This window comes from Gadus chalcogrammus, chromosome 7, assembly GCF_026213295.1.
Source record: "Gadus chalcogrammus isolate NIFS_2021 chromosome 7, NIFS_Gcha_1.0, whole genome shotgun sequence".
Taxonomy (NCBI): domain Eukaryota; kingdom Metazoa; phylum Chordata; class Actinopteri; order Gadiformes; family Gadidae; genus Gadus; species Gadus chalcogrammus.
In genome coordinates this window covers 18303406-18326943 of record NC_079418.1, presented here as the reverse complement: position 1 = coordinate 18326943, position 23538 = coordinate 18303406, and the positions used below count along the sequence as shown (strand labels likewise).

The 23538-nt window shown below is 46.0% G+C and overlaps 1 protein-coding gene across 1 annotated transcript in view; it reads right to left on the bottom strand.

The window, feature by feature from the left end:
* The window catches only part of LOC130386340 (nucleolar protein 4-like), a 67212-nt gene that overhangs the window by 13286 nt on the left and 30388 nt on the right, over positions 1-23538 (bottom strand). The window contains exon 5 of the mRNA XM_056595202.1: positions 16619-16745. Coding sequence (XP_056451177.1) covers positions 16619-16745 — 127 coding nt within the window. The remainder of the gene's footprint in view (positions 1-16618; positions 16746-23538) is intronic.

The window sequence follows — 23538 nt, the reverse complement described above, 5'->3', positions numbered from 1 at the left end:
AAGGCAGAAAGAGTGTTTTCATGGTCTCTCTGGCTCAAAGTAAGAAAAACTCCAACTACCACAGTGCATTGCGCTCGCTGCCCCGCCCACCTGTCGGTCTCCCGTCCCCCTCATTCCCCCTCAGTACGCGAGCTCCCGCCCCCTCTCATTCCTTATTGGTGGAAAAATTTGCCACCTAAAGTGTGTTGTAGTCCTCGGCCCTTCTAGCGGGACAAGAGGTTTCTCCCGAAATGACGTCAAACGTGTCATTTGACGTCATTTCGGGAGAAAATTAGATGAGAAAAAATGGGCCAAGGGGAGACTGGTTTAGACTGATATTTATTTATATATTTATTTATATTACAATAGCGATTTTATAATGATAGAACGCCGGTTTTAAATGGGTGAAGTATCCCTTTAAGATAATCAGACTCAGGGGTGACACCTGGACCTTCTACCGGCACACGCAAAGAGACAGGGGAAACACCTGGAAAGCACCCAAACCCAAGCATTGGTGCGAACTTGCTAGTCGCACACACACGCACGCACACTTGGACTCCCTCTCAGTATAATTGGATGACAATGTAGTCAGGTCTGTATTAAGGAGAGAGAGAGAGAGAGAGAGAGAGAGAGAGAGAGAGAGAGAGAGAGAGACAGTCATATACGGTATATATATATACAAATATATAGAGAGTGAGAACAAGAGTGAGAGGGAGAGGGGGAGCGAGAGCCTGGCATTTAATACTGGGAGCGTTGGGGGGAGAAGGGTACAGTGCGCATCTGTCTAGAAACTGGTTTTAACTCGTCGGGAATAGAGGGGGGAGAGATTGCGATGGGCTCATGTGTGTGTTTTGTTTGTGTGTGCGTGCGTGCGAGTAAATGGGGGCTCCAGGCAGCAGAGTGACAACAAAGACGGTGCTGTCACAGGCTGTCACTTATTAATACCCCCCCACCACCACCCCCCCCGTATTGTCAAGACGACAACAAGGAGGGATGTGTCTCAACATAATATGCCCATTGATTGGTACCTGGAAACACTGACATCAAGGCTGTATTTCTGCAGTACTCACTTATGCGGTGGTGTAGGGGAGGACTTGAGATTTGCCAACACCATGAACAGAAACTTCTGAAGCTAAACTAAACCAAGAAAGGTCCCTTCACCCTCTGCTCCCTCCCTCCTTACGTTTCCAACCCAAACGCCGTTGGGTTGGAAGCCACGCGCCGATTGGTCAGAAATGAGCCGGGCGCGGTCTAAAGTCTAAATGGTCTCGTACACGTTTGGAGTTGACAGCTCACACACAGTCATCTCGAAACAGATATTCTCAAACACAGTGATTTACCGATCACATTCCTCTTTATACAGATCAGTTTTGTGCTGCGTCTTCCATCGTTGCAAACACTTTAAGCCCTGCATCCTCAACCCACAGTATCCTTGAGCATAGTCTAAATAGTGGAACTCTAAAAGGTATGAGCACAAAGTCTTTAAAGGGCAAGCCTGAGGTTTCTGAAAGGACCAAAGGCAACAATGGTTTATTCTGCTGCTCAGCTATTGTCCGGCTTCTCAATGCCAGGTGAGCTGCTGTCCAAGTCCCAGAGCTCAACTGTTGCTTCCATCCATCCAGAATCACCCTTGAATAATCCCGCCATCATAGCTTTGAAGTCGAACACTACATGTGAAAAATGCGCCTTTGATTGGAATGGTGAATCTAACACTATTTACCATCATGCCATCAAAGCCAATTATAAAACAGGCCGGAACATGCATTTAACAAGGACTGGGACAATGGGAGTGAGGGTTAGATCCCGTCCTAAATTCAGTGTGTGTGTGTGTGTGTGTGTGTGTGTGTGTGTGTGTGTGTGTGTGTGTGTGTGTGTGTGTGTGTGTGTGTGTGTGTGTGTGTGTGTGTGTGTGTGTGTGTGTGTGTGTGTGTCAGTGCGTCTGTGCGTGTGTGTGTGTGTGTGTGCTCCAGTGCGTGTGTGTGTGCTTCAGTGTGTGTGTGTGTGTGTGTGTGTGTGCTTCAGTGTGTGTGTGTGTGTGTGTGTGTGTGTGCTTCAGTGCGTCTGTGTGTGCTTCAGTGTGTGTGTTCTTCAGTGTGTTCTTCAGTGTGTGTTTCAGTGTGTGTGTGTGTGTGTGTGTGTGTGTGTGTGTGTGTGTGTGTGTGTGTGTGTGTGTGTGTGTGTGTGTGTGTGTGTGTGTGTGTGTGTGTGTGTGTGTGTGTGTGTGTGTGTGTGTGTTACAGTGTGTGTGTGTGTGCTTCAGTGTGTGTTTCGGTGCGTCTGTGTGTGTGTGTGTGTGTGTGTGTGTGATCTTTGTCTATCCTTCCTCCTGGCCCCAGGCAGAGAGGGGTAGGCTATACTCCAGCGGCAGACGTGTGATGCAGTGGCACTGGGTCAGATTAGTAGGAAAGACCCTGGGATTTGTGTTAGGCTTACACCAACAATAAAGCACGAAATCATGGACATGTGTGACACCACCAATAAGACTTTTGATACCAGGAATTCCAACTGAGAGGGAGAGTGACGCGACCGGGGAAGGGGAAGGAAGCACAAAAGCAGAGCCGAAGAAGAGAAGCTGAACGAAGATAGAATAAATTGAATAGGCATTATTGCAAGGGAATGTAACAGCTTCTGCAACAAGAAGCCTATTTACTAGTCTGCTGAAAAGAACAAGAATGGGCAGAGGGGACATGTGGGGAAGGCAGGGTGCAAGGATATGGAAGATATATAGGAAGAAAATCCATCAGATGTATAGAATATTATATAGCTGTATATATAGAAGGGGGGAGTTTTTTTTTTAAAGATACAGTGGACAACAACGACAACGACCAAATGGCTAAACCCCTATTTAATATTTTTGAATTAAACATGGACATGATGGAGATTGATTGTAATTGTTTATGCAATCTAGATTGAAAGCGAAGTGCTGGAACGATTTTGACTACAATTCTGGAGCAATAATTCGAACACATTAATTATTGTTTACTTTAAGTTTACCTGTACTTGTTTTGTGACGAAGACTCTTTTTAAAAGGCTTAGGGCCTTTTCAAATCTTAATTCCAAAAGGCTAATTTCCCCATTTCTCTCAAATAGTCTCACATACAGACAGACTTTAGATTAAGATTAACATCTAAAGCCTGACGTCAGACAAACTCAAACCTGGGTAAACGGGACATTTCATTTTCTTTCACTTCAAATGTATTTCTCCCAATCATGTTGCTGGGGGCCTGGATCTGTTTATGGCCATTACATGGAACAGCTCTGGAAACCACCGGACCGGCGGAACTGCCTCAACATGATACGGCAAGGCTGACCATCAATCTCAGATTCAGGGGAGGAACTGAAACGACAGCATCATTTTCCCATTGTCGGTATCCCTTGGCAAACAACAAACACAAACTCGGCCAGAACGGGTAAACTAACACTTTTCCCGTAGCTGGTGGGTACGCAACGTCCTCCTATACATCAAATCCTTTTTGGCTAACACTTGCCTGTCACTCACACGCACGCGCACACACTCACACTCACTTGCTCACACACACAGACACACACACATTAACGCATTACCGTAGCCCGTGCATAAAAACAATGATATTATGTTACGTTCTACTAACTATGGTATTATGCTTTTACTATGATTATATTGAAGTACTATGCTATGGCATAATTATGATAAGCTCCAATTAGTACTACTATGCCATAATGCTATTAACACCGGTACTTTGATGTAATATCAGTACTTCAAATTAATGTAAGTTATATAATGTTGTGCCAGTACTTCGTTCACACTACATCAGCACTATGATGCCTAATCTTTCATATTTATCGAGGAGAGGAAGATGACAGACTAAGAGACTGAATGAGAAACAAACAGGAAGGCAGACTAAGAGATAGAGTGAAGGATTGAAAAACAGACGGACAGACTTGAGAGACAGACAGAGAGTTAGGGAAAACACATGCAGACAGACAGACAGACGAGGGAGGGACAGACAGACAGACGGACAGAGAGGTAGAAGGCAGAGGGAGGGACAGACAGAGACGTACAGGCAGGGACACAGACATCGAGGGAGAGAGACACTGCTGGGGCCCGAGAGAGAGCGAGAGAGCGAGAGAGCGAGAGAGAGAGAGGAGGGGGCGGACAAAGGATGAACTGACAGTATAGGCAAGAAGCGATAGGGGGGATGGTTCAAGGAAGGAGCGACAAAGAATAGGGGGAGGCATGGCTGGGAAGGAGAGTGAGAGACAGAGGCAGAATATGAGGGAGAGGGGGAGAGGGGGAGAGGGGGAGAGGGGGAGAGGGAGAGAGGGAGAGGGGATAGGGGCGTGTAGAGCAAATGCCTTTTTCAGGGCCGACAGAGAGCAGATACTGGCGGCTAAAAGCCTTGACTGAGCACAGAGTGAATCTACGGCACAATAAAACACGCTATCTCCGTTCTGTCGGGCCCTGGATAACAGCACATGCACGCACACACACACACATGCACCTCGCAGACCAACCCACACATACACACGCACCGCCATCTCCGCTGTCCAACACTTGATACACACAAAAGAACTGCACCGAGGCCCACACAAACACACACAGGCAAAGAAATACACCCCTACACAGTATACAGAGCATACAGACGGCAGACATGCAAACACTCTGCGGGTCCAAAAAGTGGCGAGGTCGTTCATAAAAAAAAAATCATGTCAATGACACCGTACACAGACGACGTGTCCTTCAAGCTCGCACAAAGAAGCCAGACCAACGTGTCTTAGCATTGGAGTCGTGTTTAGAGGCTAAACCGCGTGACATGAAGATCGTCAAGGTAAAAACTGCGGAAAGAGGGGACTGGGTAAAGAAGGGGAGGGACACATGACAGCTACATCGACCTCTATCAAGTTCTTCTGTTCAGCACGCACACGCACACACACACACACACACACACACACACACACACACCTGTGGTCTCTGTTCGGTAGCATCCCTAAAGATGTTGCAACACTAGCTGTCGTCACAGAAACAAGATTATATTTCCCTGAAGGTTGACCAGCCATGGTGCGTTGGTCTTGGGGACCGCCACCCTGACAGTTGTGTTGTTACAAGGGCCACGCCGGGGGTAGACATGGTCCCAGCAGCAACACATAGGTTTGATGCTTAAACTGTGCATCCAATGTGTCCCCCTCCTTAATCCCCTGGCCATCGGATGAACCTTTGTGTGCGTGTGCGTATGTGTGTGGTTGTCTAATAATAGTGAGCGGGGTAAGCTGCCTTACAGAGTCCAAGAGGCCATGAGGGCCAGCACTACCCTCCTGACCTACTTACTACCACACACACACACACACACGCACACGCACACACACGTCCATGTTTACATGGACCAATACACCAATCACCACTCACACACAGCCAGACAGACGATATTTGAGGTGGTCGGAGATTCAGAGTAAGAGGAGAAAGATTAACAGAGAGACAAAATGACAAACAGACAGACTGATTGAGAAAGAGAGGCAGACAGACAGACAGACATTCAGAGACACAAACTGACAGAAAGACTCTCAGTGAGGAAGATAAGGCCAACTGACAGAGAGACGCACAGGAAGACAATATAAAAATAATTGCTTTTCCCTGCAATTTCCTCCATTTGTTCACACGTATATGCACTCACAGAATTGGTAAAACCGTTACTAAATCTGGATGAATTGCCTAAATACCACCGACAGATGCATGTTCAAAATGGAGCTGTATAGGCAACTCAACAGAGAAGACAGACAGACAGACAGACAGACAGACAGACAGACAGACAGACAGACAGACAGACAGACAGACAGACAGACAGACAGACAGACACACAGACAGACACACAGACACACACACACACACACACACACACCCAGCTCGGGTCGGAGTAGGTGTGTTGATGAATTAGATTTGCTCTACATGTTTTGGGGGTTGGCTATGAAAGATAGATGGGGGGTTGAACCCTCATGAATGTAGGCCAGGGAGTGGGAGAGAGGAAGAGGAGAGTGGAAAGACAGCGAGAAGGAAGAGAGACATTATTGTCCAGTAATGCGTTACCCCCAGCCACGGGCCTGGGAGAGGGTTCTCACCAGGGTGTGTAATTTAACATCCTGAAATAGTTAGGTCTGGAAATCTAACTCCATTAGAGCCCTTTGCTTCTATTTCCCTCTCTTTTTCAATCCCTTTGAATCTCATGTCATATCCCCTCTCTCCACGTAATATCTCATTACATGACGGGATCTCATCCTCCACCCTCACACTCTCTGAAATCAAAAGTCAAACATCTGACACCCGCCAACAACAAATCATAAAAATGTCGCAATTCAGTTTTCCCTTCTCCTTTATTCAAATCTTCCATCAATCCAGTATTTCCCTCTTCTACCCTTCCAATCAAATCTTTACGAGCTCATCGTTCCTGGATACTTGGGACACAGCCGGCACTCAGGAGAAAAAGTGAAGGAACTGCAGTGAACTGTGTGTGGAACTGCAGTGAGTTAGGATTTATCGTGTCCAGGGTCGTTTCCTACAGTGGTGTGTTTTAGCCAACCGTGAGAGAGTCGATAATACATACCCATCCTGTTCTGGGACCATGGGCTATATAGGACATAGAGCCCATAAACTAGACATCGTCAGAAACAGCGGATTCATTGGATGTGTGAAACACCATAGAATCCAGATGGTTAAGATTGAGAGTATTTAATGAAATGTTTGACTTCTTCAAGTGGAGTAATTTGCAGAAGTTGAGGTGAACGTGTTCAGTAAAGATAAGTGGTTGAATTTTTATACGCCCACAGGAACAGGGCAACACTATATATATATAATTGTTTACAGAGTACAAGGTGGGATCTTGTCAAACTGCCCATTTTGGATTGCTTAGGGCCTGACGACAGACCCTCTCCACAAGTAATTAGGCAGGTACGAATCAGTCTCTTAAAGCTTCACTTTTGTTGTAGGAACCAGTTGTCACCCTGGTTTAACTCTTAAGAGCCTGGATTCGTTCCATTAGTCTGGTGGGGATTACAGCTAAAAGACCCCTGAAAGAAACACATTACATGCTGTATATCAGAACACCAATAGGTCCCCAGAAAGAAACACTTAAAAAAGTGTACATCAATCATCACCACCACCACCTCAACCCATCTATGATCAAAATCAAATCCAAATCTCTTTCCCGCTCCCTCTTCCTCTCATATTTTAACGTTACTCCCATACTTGCCTACTCTTGCTCCCTGCCTGTTCTGTTAACTCACTTAGTGATCCATTTGAGTCCACGTCCAAGCCATGTCTCCACCCTAGCCTTTCAATCTATTCCTCTCTGCTCCTCTGACTTCTGGCTCTCTCACCTCCGCTCTCTCTTCACACTCCACCCCCTGTATTCTGTATCTCGCCTCCTTCCTCCTATATTGTGAAACAATACGGTACACATCGTGATACACGCATACATCCCATTCTATACCATCTGCCCAATCTTCCAGCCAACCACTTAGCTGTGTGTGTGTGTGTGTGTGTGTGTGTGTGTGTGTGTGTGTGTGTGTGTGTGTGTGTGTGTGTGTGTGTGTGTGTGTGTGTGTGTGTGTGTGTGTGTGTGTGTGTGTGTGTGTGTGTGTACGTGTGTGTGAGTGTCTTAGCTTGCGGCTATGTCTGTGGCCTTGAGAGGTGAAAGACAATGCCTAGAGCCCCAGCCTTCGTTTCGATCTACCTCCCACACACACAATGTATATATATCAGGTAACTGATTATGTACATGTACACATTTGAGGCACAAACTCGTCTAACAATGTAAAATACACACACACACACACACACACACACACACACACACACACACACACACACACACACACACACACACACACACACACACACACACACACACACACACACACACACACACACACGAACGCACGCACACACGCACGCACACACGCCCCATTTATGGTTGCGTATATTACATGAAGGAGGATAATGCTGGCTAGCACATGTGAATGCACATGCCTGCTACTAACACATACATTTCCCTTATTTCAGTTTACAGATTGAATGCTTGTGGTTGTTTGACTGTCAAGGAACACTCGATTTTTGGTTTGAGGTGAAAATGATGGGGTGTGGCCATGTGTGGTTTGAATCTTTCGGCACTTCACGATTCAATTTGAATTAGATACTTAGGGCTTCAATTAAAATTAGAATTGATTCTCAAATCACAAAATATTCCTGATTCAAAATCGATGAGGGATTCAGAACATAGCTGTGAGACACACAAAGGGAAGAGAAATAGAAAAGACAAAAAGGAGAATAACAAATTTTTGGAAGATGTGAATCAATTGAGAATCGTTGACGACAATAAACTAGATCCTTACGTGAATCGATTTTCTTTTACACTCATAACACACACACACACACACACCCCCCCCCCCCCCCCCCCAACTCGGTGGTAAAACCGTCTTTCCTCTTAAATTCTACTTTCAGATAATCTTTACACTAATCTCCTCACCACCTCATGATCGCCCACCCTCACTCTGAATGTTAAATAAGAACAATCAAAAAGTAAAAGAAAAATCACATTTATCTGAACGTTCCAAAAACGCCTAAATAGATATGTATGCGTGTGTTTAAGTTTGTTTACGTGTGTTCACGTGTGTATTTACGTACGTGCCGTGCGCGTGTGTGTTTGAGAAGCAGAATCTCGGATAGAGTCTGTAAACTGAATCAGATCAGCATGAACAGTACAAATGGACAGTAATCCGTGGCTATTTGTATGTGTGAAAGAGGGCATGTGAGTGTGTGTGTAATGTATGTATGTATATATGTGAGTGAGTGAGTGAGTGAGTGAGTGAGTGAGTGAGTGAGTGAGTGAGTGAGTGAGTGAGTGAGTGAGTGAGTGAGTGAGTGAGTGAGTGAGTGAGTGAGTGAGAGAGTGAGTGAGCGAGCGAGCGAGTGAGTGAGCGAGTGAGCGAGCGAGTGAGTGAGCGAGTGAGTGAGCGACACATAGAGCTTAAAAGTGACAGATACAGATAGACAGGCAGATAGAGGGCTAGAGAGATAGACAATGAAATAGTGGGCTAGGGAGGTAGACGGATACAGACAGGGAAGCAGCTAGAGGGTTAGAGATATACAGATACAGCTAGACAGGCAGATAGAGGGCTAGAGAGAGAGATAGACAGATAGTGGGCAAGAGAGACAGACTGGCGGATAGAAGACAGAAAGAGGGCTTGAGGAGCAGAGTGGCAGATAGAGGGCTAGAGAGACAGACAGGCAGATAGCGGGCTAGTGAGACAGACAGGCTGATGCTCAGTCGGTCAGAAAAAGAAAGGCTTAAACATCTGGGTGAATTTCATGCTCATTTCAATAGCACTCGTATTGAAACAGCTGTCTCATTCAGTTCAGCTCCAGGGCACCAACCAACCACCATTTCTGCCCGGCACTCCTTCTCCATCCCCCACTCCCACCTCTCCCCGTCGTCATCCTCTCTGGCTTCCACTGCACCTCCTCCTCTTCCTCCTCTTCCTCCACCTGAACTCTGTCACTCAGCGCTAGTCGCAGGAAGTGAGTCACCCCATGGGCCATTACCCGTCCTTCCGCTACACTTTTAAACTAACATTTAAATACACAACGGCACTACACGCCGGGACATAACTCGTTAGACCAGACATGTCAGTCCCATACGAAGCTGTGGCAAGACGAACACATTAAGAAACACAAGGGAGACCCACAAACACGCACACACACCCTTTATGGCCCCCTCTGTCAATGGGTTCTTGGAGCAAGTGCACCTCACCTCTTCACCTTCCCTTATCTAATCTGGACTATAATGTGTATCACTGGCATTCTCAACACTTAGGAAGGTGTGTGTGTGTGTGTGTGTGTGTGTGTGTGTGTGTGTGTGTGTGTGTGTGTGTGTGTGTGTGTGTGTGTGTGTGTGTGTGTGTGTGTGTGTGTGTGTGTGTGTGTGTGTGTGTGTGTGTGTGTGTATGGTATAGGGCGCCTGTAAAGACCTAACTGATACGCAAGGGTACAAATTTCAGTTTGGGAGCAGACACATTTATGATGGAGCCATACCCCTGCCTTCACCTCCCTCGCTTTAAATCCTTCATTAACAACCCCCTGCGCACGCACGCACGCACACACACACACACACACACACACACACACACACACACACACACACACACACACACACACACACACACACACACACACACACACACACACACACACACACACACACACACACACACAGGCCTTTGGACTTCTTCTAAGAAATGGGGGCGGTGGGGGGGGGGGCGGCGGGGGGGGGAGATTCGTGTTTCTTTCCGCCCGCACTCCATAACCTCCTACGCCATTTGTGTGTCTGTGCAGCCCTCAAATAATACTTATAAGTCTGGCGTCCCCACGCTCTTCACAATGGCTCGAGTGTGCATATGTCTGCAGTGCATTAGAATGTATTGTCACTGTGCTTCATGGTGAGCGTGTTTGTGTGCGTTTCATGGTGTGTGGTGTGTTTCATGGTGTGTGTGTGTGTGTGTGTGTGTGTGTGTTTGTGTGTGTGTATGTTCATGGTGAGTGTGTTTGTGTGCGTTTCAAGGTGTGTGGTGTGTTTCATGATGTGTGCATGTGTGTGTGTATGTTCATGGGGAGTGTTTGTTTCATGGTGTGTGTGTGTGTGTGTGTGTGTGTGTGTGTGTGTGTGTGTGTGTGTGTGTGTGTGTGTGTGTGTGTGTGTGTGTGTGTGTGTGTGTGTGTGTGTGTGTGTGTGTGTGTGTGTGTGTTTCATGGTGATTGTGTTTGTGTTTTTTTCATGGTGTGTGTGTGTTTCATGGTTAGTGTTTTTTTTTCATGAAGTGTGCGTGTGCGTGTGTGTGTGTGGGTGTGTGTGCGTGCGTGCGTGAGACACTTGGAGGGGGTTCTGTCAATAATTAAGCAGCAAAGGACCCCTACTCAGCAAGCCTTTCCCTTCCCTCGACAGACAGACAGAGAGGCCGACAGACACACACAGAGGGACATCATAAAGCAACTAAAAAGGACTACAAAGGAAATAAGAATTATTCAAGGTATTATACCACGGAATTCCAGGTAAATCCAATGACCGTATGCACCACTTGTCCGAGACCAATACGCACTTAAAAAAACACAAAGACATGCACCGCTATCTGAATACGTTTGACGCCGGTGGCCTAAGCGAACATCTGAACTAATCTGTTAGCTCAGAAATTAGACGATGGATATATATTTGAGCATACACGTGATGTTAAGTGGCTTCATGACAAGCCTAATGGAAGCCGATGAATATGATCAGCGATACGCCGCAACCACAATAATAACCGTAAGCCTGTGACGCGTCTATAACAGACAGCATAATGGCAGACACTCACACACAGACTTCCATAACACACACACATGCAAATAGATGAGGTACACTTGAGATGCACAAATGGTGGTGGTATGCATATGCTGCATAAGACGGACACTTGCATATTCATCCACACAGAAAATATATACAAATATATGCATACAGATCCACCTAGAAGCAAACGGCCATATGCTACCGTACGCCTCATGCCTTACAAAACACGATTACAAACAGCTGAGACCTAAACACACACACACACACACACACACACACACACACACACACACACACACACACACACACACACACACACACACACACACACACACACACACACACACACACACACACACACACACACACACAGTTCCTCAATCGCTGATAGATAAACTCTCAGCAGAATACGAATAAGACAATAACCCTGTCCGACCCCGCCTCTAAGAAAGACACAAGTCTCTCAACCGAGGGACAGTAAGAGGAAAGTTTCACACACACATGGAACACGTCGCTGTGCGTTTCATTTACAACGGACACGAGTTCTGACCAGTCACTAGGCGGGAAAAAAACTGACTCTCATTCAACAATAGATAACAGTGTACGAGTGTAGGAGCAGCACGACCACTTTAGCATGCGTGTATGATGGGGGCGCGCACGCACACACACACACACACACACACACACACACACACACACACACACACACACACACACACACACACACACACACACACACACACACACACACACACACACACACACACACACACACACACACACAGCTCTGAGCCTCTCTCTGGGCCGCGTGTATACAGTGGAAATGTCATATGTTAATGTTGCTCTACATTTTTAATGGGCTTCCCATTAAGGTAGCCCCATGCTTATATCACCACGGGTCATCGGCCGCTGGGCCTGCCACCTCTGCTGCAGCCCCAACAGGCCGTCTTCAAACAGGGCGCGCGCGCGCAAGTGCGTGCGCATGCGTGTGTGTGTGTGTGTGTGTGTGTGTGTGTGTGTGTGTGTGTGTGTGTGTGTGTGTGTGTGTGTGTGTGTGTGTGTGTGTGTGTGTGTGTGTGTGTGTGTGTGTGTGTGTGTGTCATACTAATGAGACATAGCCTAACATACTAGGATAACGTCGATACCATGGGACCATTTTTTATATCGTTACGTGTAACTCTCTTGAAGTGGTTCAGACTGGGTAAGCAAGTGCTGGGAAGCCCAATTAGTGTTTACAGTAGCACCAACTTGGGAAGCATCTACCTTGTTCAATCTTTTATAACCAATACTATTCATCATCATCATATAATACTACTGCATTTATAACCCCCGCAGTCCATGTATTATTATGTTACAAAGGCACACATATCCATCATAAATTTACTTGATTCTCGTTACTGGATTCTCATTCATTGAAACAAATGTCCTCACAAAGAAAAACCCGAATGATCTCTCTGTACTCAGTGGCTGCACGTGAATGGGAATGGATCGGAGGCCGAAATTCCGATGCGGAAAAGTGTCATCCCTGAAAACCCCATGAGACGCATTGATCTTCAAGTCTGGTTATCCCGCTGTGAGATCCCTTGTTCCGCTGCCAGGTGTGCTAGCAGAGAGCAGAGAGCGTGCATTAGCCGCTCCGCCTCTTCATGCAGCAATACGCTGATTCGGCACAGGGGCCCATCGCATTAGACCAGACCCTGCATGGCCTGCATGTCAACTGACACGACCGACTTAGATCTCGGCCCATGCACTCTGCTGCGCTGCTGACACGTTCAAACACATCTTTATCAATCGTCGCTGGGGAATCACAAGCCGATCACAAGTCAGAAAATATTGGTCTTATGACTGCAAAGGTCTTCCAGCTGTGAGAAAAACAGGTCCAGCCTACTATGATAAGATATACTTTATCAGACATTACTGGCGCAGAGAGAAATACGTACACTTTTTACTTTTCCAGCTATCCCGACCAGGACAAAGGTAAAAGACCAAGATAAAATCTAAACCTACACCCCCACCCGACAAATCTATGCAAATTCATCAACTAAACGGACAATGATAGCCTCATCTTTTGTCATGTCGTTGTTAATCAGCAGTGTTAATTAAGTATAGTACTATTCAGATATTTTCAGATGGTGTTTAACCCCTCCAACCCCCAACATGACAACAACAATGGCCGTCACCGTCTTCTGAGTGCCATCCCAACAGCTAGAAGGCAATTGGCCTTGGTCTAACCCACCACCAACGTATTAAAAATACAATCCATTCCAATTGTATTTCATTGTACGTGTACTCGCCACGTCTTCATTTCATTCCATCACACTCCCGTCATCCCCCACTCACAGAAACGTACAGGCAATTTCAAACCAGGAATAACTTGTGTATTAAGCGTAAAATAAGTCACATGTTAATCTCTTGGCCTAGATTCAGCTACCCTAGTTCACTGACCCCACCCCTAAAAGAGCCTTCCTCTTTAACCCCGGGTATTCCACTGGTTATCTCCATCCGCCCTTATCCCCTCCTCCATCTGTCCACCCCGTTTACCCTGAAACACATCGCTCCCATTCCTCCAGGGGGGAGGGGAGAGGACAGGACAGCAGAAGAGGAGAGGCGGCATAGGATGAGAAAAGGAGGAAAGTGAATGTTTATTTCCCTGTGTCCTACTTTCTCAACACATGACACCATGCGGTCCACAGACCTAAAGGCTCCTCTGTGTGTATGTGTATGCGTGTGTGTGAGAGAGTGTGACTGTGAATGTGGCTATGTATGTTGTGTGTACGCATGCGTACATATGTGTGAATCATTCCGTGTATCACTGCTCTGCTGTGGTACTGTAGCAGTACTCTCTAGAACACTAGCGACCCATCTTGAACGCATCTACTGTCGTACTGTAAATGCACGAGGCCATTTCATGCAGCCGGTCGACTTCCTAGACGTATAACATTCTGTATAAGATAACAGATTAGGGGGACGCTTTGGATAAGCGGAATAGATGCTTTTAAATGACTAGGATAATACTTATTATTTTACCCTGGCATTGATCCTTGTTTTCCCATGAATGGGATCATCTCATTGTTTCCTAAAGTAGAAAGGGTGTTTTTACATAACACATTTCGGCATCCAAAAATCAATAAATACTTCACTAATAAGTGCGCGCACACACACGCTCACACGGCCAGCCGAACAGCCAGGGCTCTGTTCAAGGTTGTGCGGGGCTGAGATAGATATATTAACAGTGGCAGCTCTATGCTAGCTAGCCCTTTACGTTAGTTACCCTATCTGTCAATCTAGCGGACAGCACTGACCTACACACTGCCCTGCTCATCGCCGACATGGACCCGTTGACGGTTCAGACCGGCGTTTCACACCTGAGTCAGGTAGTTTCCAAATCCCCCCCCCCCCCCCCCCCCCCCCCCCCCCCAAGGACAAAAAAAAAGTCTGATTCGTGAGACTACAGGGCGCTGGTTCCGTAGCTGACAACAGCTGCTTATGCATGGAAGGTATGATAATAACAGTCTAGAAGAGGGATGGTGGTAATCTCCTGGGTTTTTCCGCTCAGACAGTATTGATACCGCCCTGCCAACTGCCTGGCTTCCCGGATCAATGCTGTTGTTCTGGAACCCCAGACAACATGACCTGAACGTAGCACTCTAGAACCACAGACAGCATGACCTGAATGAACCTCTCCAGAACCACACACAGCATGACCTGAATGAACCACTCCAGAACCACAGACAGCATGACCTGAATGAACCACTTCAGAACCACAGACAGCATGTCTTGAATGAACCAGTCCAGAACCACAGACAGCATGACCTGAATGAACCACTCCAGAACCACAGGCTTGAATGTACTGGTCTGGATCCACAGAAAGCATGACCTGAACGTAGCACTCTAGAACCACAGACAGCATGACCTGAATGTACTGGTCTAGAACCACAGACAGCATGACCTGAATGTACAACTACAGAACCACAAACGGCCAGAATGCACTACGATATATATGAACCACATTAATGTATGTTTGTTGGTTTTTCGATTACATTGACCCTGTTATCTAACCATAACAGCCATGTTTTTAGACCATGACTACATTTACCGTTATAACTATTAAATTATCAGTGTCAGTGATATGTTCCTGCATCATCCTGAAAGGGTTCATTTGCAATAACCGCAGGCTCGCTGGACATTTCCCCGCTTACTGCACGACTACTTAGGCAACTAGAAATCCATAATTTGCACAAAATATATAAATTACAATTATTTTATTTATTTAAAAATGATTAGATTGAGTTTTAGAATCGTTCCATAGCAACAGCAGGGCTCTGCAATTCATCAATAACAGATCGTAGAACACCATAATTGTCAAATCAGAATAGAGTATGCAACGAAGCCAAGTAGTGATAGTGGTCAACATGTACCATGTTTTATATATACCTCTAATAAATACTCAGTGGTATGTAGTAGTGGATAAACTGTGTGGTACCCAGCTGCCTACCAGCTGAGCGTATGTTGTAGCGGATATGGTGTCTGACACACACACACACACACACACACACACACACACACACACACACACACACACACACACACACACACACACACACACACACACACACACACACACACACACACACACACACACACTGTCATCTCATGCCAGTTTGGTTCACCAGCCCTCCCCCCTCCCCCCTCACCCTCTCTCTCTCTCTCTCTCTCTAACCAGTCTGCTCTCCCTGTACTTTACTTCCACACCGTCAGCCCCTACACTTCCCCCTCTCCAGCTTCTATACCTGATGGTAAAAGGAAACAAATTAAAAGCAGCATGGAGTGAGAGACATTAAAGAACAGAGAGGGAGGGAGAGAGTGAGCGAGACGTTGAGCGAGAGATGGATGAGTTAAAGAGAACTGCTGGAACATCTCTTGCCTGGTTCTTTAATGTCCCGCGCGCGCGCGGGCGCGGTTGACACACACACACAGAACGAGAGTGAGGAACAACACCCACAACAGGCCTGGATACGGACCACTCAGTACAGTAAGACTTTCTTCAAAGATGCTGTTGTTGGTCCTTCTTACAGCAGGAATCAATCTGAGTGAGTGAGTGTGTGAGTGGTGAGGAATGTATGGAAGGTCCAAATCGAGACAGAAATTCAACCAAACATTCATTCGTCCACCATCGAAATGAATGCTTTTCCCAAAAAGTAATTATTGGAGGAGAACCCATCAGAAGATACAAGTCAAACAATGAGCCCCAGCCTTTGGCTCAGAAGGACGGGGCGGTGTCTGTGTTTGCCTCCTACCGTCCTCGTCTTTGCTGTGTGCGCGGTGGGGACTGTGGCTCATCCTGTCTGCTGGCCCCGGGTCGGCCGCAAGCCACGTGGACTCACTCATCTCGTCCTCCTCCTCACTGCTTAGCAAGCTGTCATCCTGGAGGACAGAGAGAGAGAGAGAGAGAGAGAGAGAGAGAGAGAGAGAGAGAGAGAGAGAGAGAGAGAGAGAGAGAGAGAGAGAGAGAGAGAGAGAGAGAGAGAGAGAGAGAGAGAGAGAGAGAGAGAGAGATTTGAATTGCAGCAGAAAAAGTGAGACACCCTAATGCCAAGTGTGTTTGTTTGCCAGCTTGTGACATATAATATTGAACAGCCAACAGGTGTTGCTAGGTACAGTGTAGAGTTCATCAGTGTGGTTGTGTGATTTGGAACAGGTACAAATCGAACATGGCACGCTACCCAGCGACGAGCATCGCTGGAGGCTATGCTCCAAGCAGCCACACACACACACTAGTGCACACATACACACACACACAGCGTTTCAGGGAATATACGCACACACACACACACATACACACACACACACACACACACACACACACACATACCGCATTACGAGGAAAACACACACGCGCACACTAGTGCACACATACACACACACACACACACACACACAGCGTTTCAGGGAATATACACACACACACACACACATTACGGGGAACACACACACACACACACACACACACACACACATTACGGGGAATACACACACACACACACACACACACCTTGACAAACCAGATTGCACCCTTTCTTCGCTCACAAACTAAATTATCTTAGAATCAAACTATCACCCTTTGACTCTCTGAATTTTCCTCTGCTTAATATTGGACAAAGAGACACTCTGCTGCGGCTGGAAGTGGGAAGATAGGACGTGTGTTTATTAACTACTTTAAGACAGACTATGGGATCATGGAACAGGTGTTTTTTTGTTAAACATAAAACAAGCTGTTTCACTGAAGAAGAAGAAAACAACCGAAAACAACCTGAAAATCTAAAAAGTCAACCATCTGAATAAAGACACACAAAAGAGAGATCCAGAATGCACAAAGAAGGCTCTCTAGCATCCAAAGAGTCTGGCACTTTGAGTAATAATGTCCAGAGTACTATAGCTACCATTAGCCTGCACCACAAAAACATCAATCTCCTACGGACACACACTACACGTACGGAGTCTTGTGCAGAACAAATCAGACGAGAATAAGAATTTGCAGATGAGGTATATCTGCAAGGTCTACGTGAGGAGAATAGCCATAAGCATTCAGAGACCCTTGTGACAGAATACTGCATACAAACGATGTATGCACTGCATACATGCGCATGAATCTATATGCGTGTGATTGTGTGGATGTGTGTGTACATGTGTGGGCTTGAATGTACGTTATTAATGCTTTCAGTTGGATTATGATTAAATCAACACACTGTATGAAAGCAGGTTTGGTAGAAAGTGTAAAAAGGTCCTTAAGGATCAAGATAAAAAATATTAGAATAGACGGCCTCGTCATGGTGAATTAAACACTGTGATGTAGAGTTTAATCAACCCATGCAGAACCATTAAGCCGCTTCACACACGGGAAATATAAATTAACTTCTCCATCTGAAGGTAAATAACGCAATACTGTCGTAGACCCTTGAGTAGAAATGGTCTCGTGTAAGTGGCCTTTCAGTTAACATAAAGATATGCTAGTGAACTGAAGAACATACAGTAGTGTAGAAAGAATTAAGCAAAACAGAACCAAAGTCCCAGAATCGAATAGTGTCTTGCTTTACTATCCTCTTAATTTCACACTCATCCTCCACTGTCAAGCACATTTTTGCCTTTTCAATTTTCATACAATCTCAAAAACTTAAGAGCTGTTAGCATGCAGCTCTTTGTCAAGGGTTGGGGCAGCTCACTGAAAAGGGGGAAAGAAAGGATTGCATTGAAGACACGCAGAGAATTATCAACTAGAGCTACAGCTGCTCTCATGAACATGTTTGAAAGGACGCCCAGAAGAGCTCAGACCGAAGGGCTGGATCAGCTTCAACTTCATCATCACCTATCCATAGAATGACTCTGCATCACTGGTCTAACCCATCTATAGAAGGAGTCCACATCACTGGTTATAACATATAGAAGGACTCCAGATCACTGGTTATAACCTTCCACATCACTGGTTATAACCTATCTATAGAAGGACTCCACATCACTGGTTATAACCTATAGAAGGACTCCACATCACTGGTTATAACCTATAGAAGGACTCCACATCACTGGTTATAACCTATAGAAGGACTCCACATCACTGGTTATAACAAATAGAAGGACTCCACATCACTGGTCCAACCCATCTATATAAGTTATTCTATAGAATATGTTTTTATTAAATATACTCCAAACTCAGATAATAGTTTGGTATGTAAAGCTACCTGGCTGGTGTGGGTAGTTTAAATCTATCTCTTTTTGGGACTCATTGAGCTTATATCCATTCACACAGTAGTCTCCCACTTAAATAAATATAATACATGAGGTTTGAAACCACAGTTATTGTAAATTCATACTCAATTGTTGAGTAACTAAAATTAAACACAAATTGTGCCGTCACTGGAGTGAAAAAAACAAATGTGTAGTAACCCAAATGAAACACTTAATTATGTTGTAAATATTTCAAAGAAGGCACAGCAGCAACTCGTCTCCGCAAAACTTTATGAACGCTGCGTTGAATTGCTCTGGGATTTTGGTTTGGGACCGAGCTGTGCACGTTCTTCAGTGGCTACTTAAAGGGAAGTGTTTTGCTCTGGCTAGAGGCTCAAAGTGCTCCTCTGATCCTAGGGTGGCCATTAGATCAAAGTGCTCTGGAGCATCGCATTCTTCATTAAACGGAAAAGCATCCGCGCAAAAGCAGCTCGAATACGGCTACAGCCGGCCTCCCCTGTCAATGTTTCATCCATCGTTCCTCCATCATCATACCCTCTCTTTTTATTTTCACTCTCACCCTTTTATTATTTGATTCTCCCCTCTTACAGTCCGCCCCCCTCTCCTCTCCTCTCCTCCTCCCCTAGCCCGGCCCTCTACTCCTCTACTCCTCTACTACTCTACTCCTCTACTCCTCCCCTAGCCCGGCCCTCTACTCCTCTACTCCTCCCCTAGCCCGGCCCTCTACTCCTCTACTCCTCCCCTAGCCAGTCAGGTAGGCCAGGGGGTACTAGGGGGGGGCCTGTGTTGCTCACCGTCTCAGTAGGAAGGCCAGGGGGTACTAGGAGGGGGCCTGTGTTGCTCACCGTCTCAGTAGGAAGGCCGCCCCCGTCCGCCTGTACAACAGGAGCCCCCTCAGCAGCGCCTAACTCCCAAGAAGGAGTCGGAGCGCATTCACTACGTCGTCCCTCGGCTTGTGCTCGATCCCTTTTCCGTGTTTTAGGTTTTCCTTCGGCCTCCCTCCGGGGAAGCGGGACACGGTGGAGTTTAAGCGCCCGTCCCCCGCCCTCGTATTCATCATTTACCAGTAGGTGTGGAGGCCCCGGGGCTGGGCCAGTGGGGCGGGCTCGGACCTGGTCTAACTGGTTGGGCCCACACGGTCAGGTATCCGCTGATCTGCAGGGTGTGCATGTTTCTCCCCCCCCCCCTCCGTGTCGGAGGAAAGCGCTGTGTAAACCTAACGTGCGCCCATGTGCTCTTCATGCGACATGCAAATCACGTTGACGAGACGCTCCTATGGAAATGGATAGTTCGGAGGGAGGATATGCCTGTGGCTGTGTTTCTGTAGGTGGAGGTAGACATACATGATGAGACTACATTGTATTATATTGCGTTTTGTTCCTATAGGTTACAGACAATAATTGACGTGTGCTTCTATAGATTCTACACATTAATTACAATGCAATACATGTGCATGTGTTTCTATAGTTTACGCACACATTAGACAACATTGAAATATATAGCGGTTGTTTCTATCGTTTAAATTCATTAGACTACATTGCATTATATTGCATGCGTTTATACAAGTAACATACCAGTACTTGTGTTTCTATTGGTGACTTACATAAGACTATATTACATGACCCGTGCATGTGTTTCTATAGGTTACATGTATTACATTACATGTGTTGTAGTAGACATACATTAGACTACATTAATTTGTTTCTAAGTTGTCTAAGTTGTTAGACATACATTAGAATGCATTACGTTACATTAAATGTGTTTCTATAGTTTGTTTTAGACATACAATAATTAGACCACATTAAATGTGTTTCTATCGGTTGTTTTAGAAATACATTAGACCACATTAAATGTGTTTCTATAGGTTGTTGTAGACATTCATTAGGCTCCATTAGGTTACATTAAATGTGCTTCTATAGGTTGTTGTAGACATACATTAGAGACTACATTACATTACAGGGTGGGTGTGACTTCCCAGAGCAGCGAGGCCGGATCTGAACATGTGGCGTTGCCGTTGTAATCTAGTTAGAAACCGGACAGGCGGAAGAAGAGAGTTTCTGTGTGCACTGCTCCGTCCCTCTCATCGTCTCCTCCTCCACACTCTCTTATTGCATCTTCCCCAGCCCCCTCAGCCACTTCCTTCACCCCTGCGTCTGCTGTCTCCTTTCAGACCACATCTACTGTACGCTTCATCTTGCCTCCAGTCTCTCCATCTGTTCCAGCGATGGATGCGTCCCTGGCCACCATTATCCTTTAAAGGGCCATTTTTAGATGCACTGAATAGAACTGGCTTTTAATTTAATGCAATAGCTGACATGTTAGGACGGAAATTATAGAGCTACGCCAAATAGGAGGGTGTCCGTTATGAGGAAAGTATGTCCAAAAATGTCATGCTATCATAGAACAGATTACCGTGTAATCCGCACATTATCCATATTTATACATATAATCGTCTCTGTCCCCCCTCATAAGCCTCCCGTGTTTATTGGTTCCCGTGGAGACAAATTAAGAGAGTCTGGCCACAGAAAGTTGATTGATTTGTGTGACACACATCCCAGGGATCCCCATTGGCTGAGTGTGAGCGAGGGAGACAGGAGAGGAGACGCAGCAGCGGCACATTACTCACGATCCCTAACATAATCTACAACATGGTCACCACCAAGAACGCCCTCCCAGCCACCCAGGAATACAGCAGGGGCACCGTATGGAGGCATGAGCCCAGCGTCCAGACATCTTCCTACCTCAACAGAACGCAGAGTAAAAACAAACAGGGAAACATGAGGTGAGGTCTATTGATAAGGGGTGAGGCAGAGCAGGGACAAGGGTGATCTCTCACACGCACACACACACACACACACACACACACACACACACACACACACACACACACACACACACACACACACACACACACACACACACACACACACACACACACACACACACACTGCAGATAATCACTGAAGGCTATGGAGCACTGCAGAATATTGATTGCTGAAATAAAAAAAAATAGCGGTGAGGGAGGAGGGGTATCACAACAGTAACACGTACACACAACCACACCTACACACACAACCACACCTACACACACAGCCCTCATGTAGTACCCGCTAGAAGCATCAAAACAAAATGCATGATTTGGCCCCTGAGAACCATTCGACTACATATTGAATACAGACAAGAAGAACTGACACGCGGACAGAGGGGCTTGCTGATAGGCCGAGAGAGAGAGAGAGAGACGGCATAAAGGAAGACAGCCAAACAGACAGTTTGACAGACAGGTCGCTGAATACGCCTTGATAGACAAAGATGATAAACAGGGTGGCCAAAATTGTAAATAATGACATTGGATAATTTATATTGAATAAGCGTGTGTGGTGATACGTAACAGGGCCCCATTCAATTTGAGCTCTAGGTTTGGTCATCTTCCCGGGCCTCTGCATGGAGAAGTTGGGAAACTTTTGGACTAAATCACCCATTGATCTCCAGTTAAGACGGATTACAGACACAGCCAGGCAGTTAGACTGATGGCTGGGAAGGGAGACAGATTTGTCTGTGTCTCAGGTTATAAAAAGCCTCATACGCGACCCAGGCTATAATCAATAGGCACTGACCTTCGCTGATCACAGAGGGAGGCAGAGAGGGAGGGGGGTGGGGGTAAAGAGTGTGAAGAACAGAAAATGGATGAAATGTGGGACATTGAAAGAAGGCTATATATCAAAAGGAATGATGTAAAAGGAAGCAAATCAGACATGAAATTAAATGGTAGCAGGGGAGGTTAACTCTTGGCACGTGTCCACAGTGGACCCCGCCCGACACCACTCTCTTGAAAGTGGGATTAGCCTGTGAGTTGTTACCCGTACAATTATCGGAAGCCACAAATTGACTACTGCTATTACATCTCTGTTATGCTACCTGTTTATACTTAGTTTATTCTCATTCTCAATCTGACCTTAACAGAGTAGATTCATTAGCAGGGCCGGTCAAAAAGTCAAAGAGTCGTACTTTAAATGAAAATATAAAAATGTCATACCAAAGACTTTGTGCTGTTAGCACAAAAATGTCCCAAAGAATACATTCTCACCGTAAAGAGACGCAAATTAGTTTTGTCAGCATGAATGACTACCAGGAAACACTGAAGAAACACCCTCAGATTGTCTCTGAGGATATTCTCTTAAAGGTCCCATGGCATGCCACCAGGTGTGGTGTGATTAGGCGCTACAAGCCGGAAATCTGCCCCTTATGACATCACAGGTGGGCGTGTCCACCAAGATGTGTGACGGATAGATGAGCAACGTTTGCTACAGTCCACTGGGTAGGCTGGTAGACTGATCTATCCAGCACACATCTAGGTGGACACGCCCACCCATGATGTCATAAGGGGCAGATATCGAAAACGGCTTGTACCGGCTAATCACACCACACCTTGTGGCATGCCATGGGACCTTTAAGGACAGGAAGTTAATCCTGAAGCTCT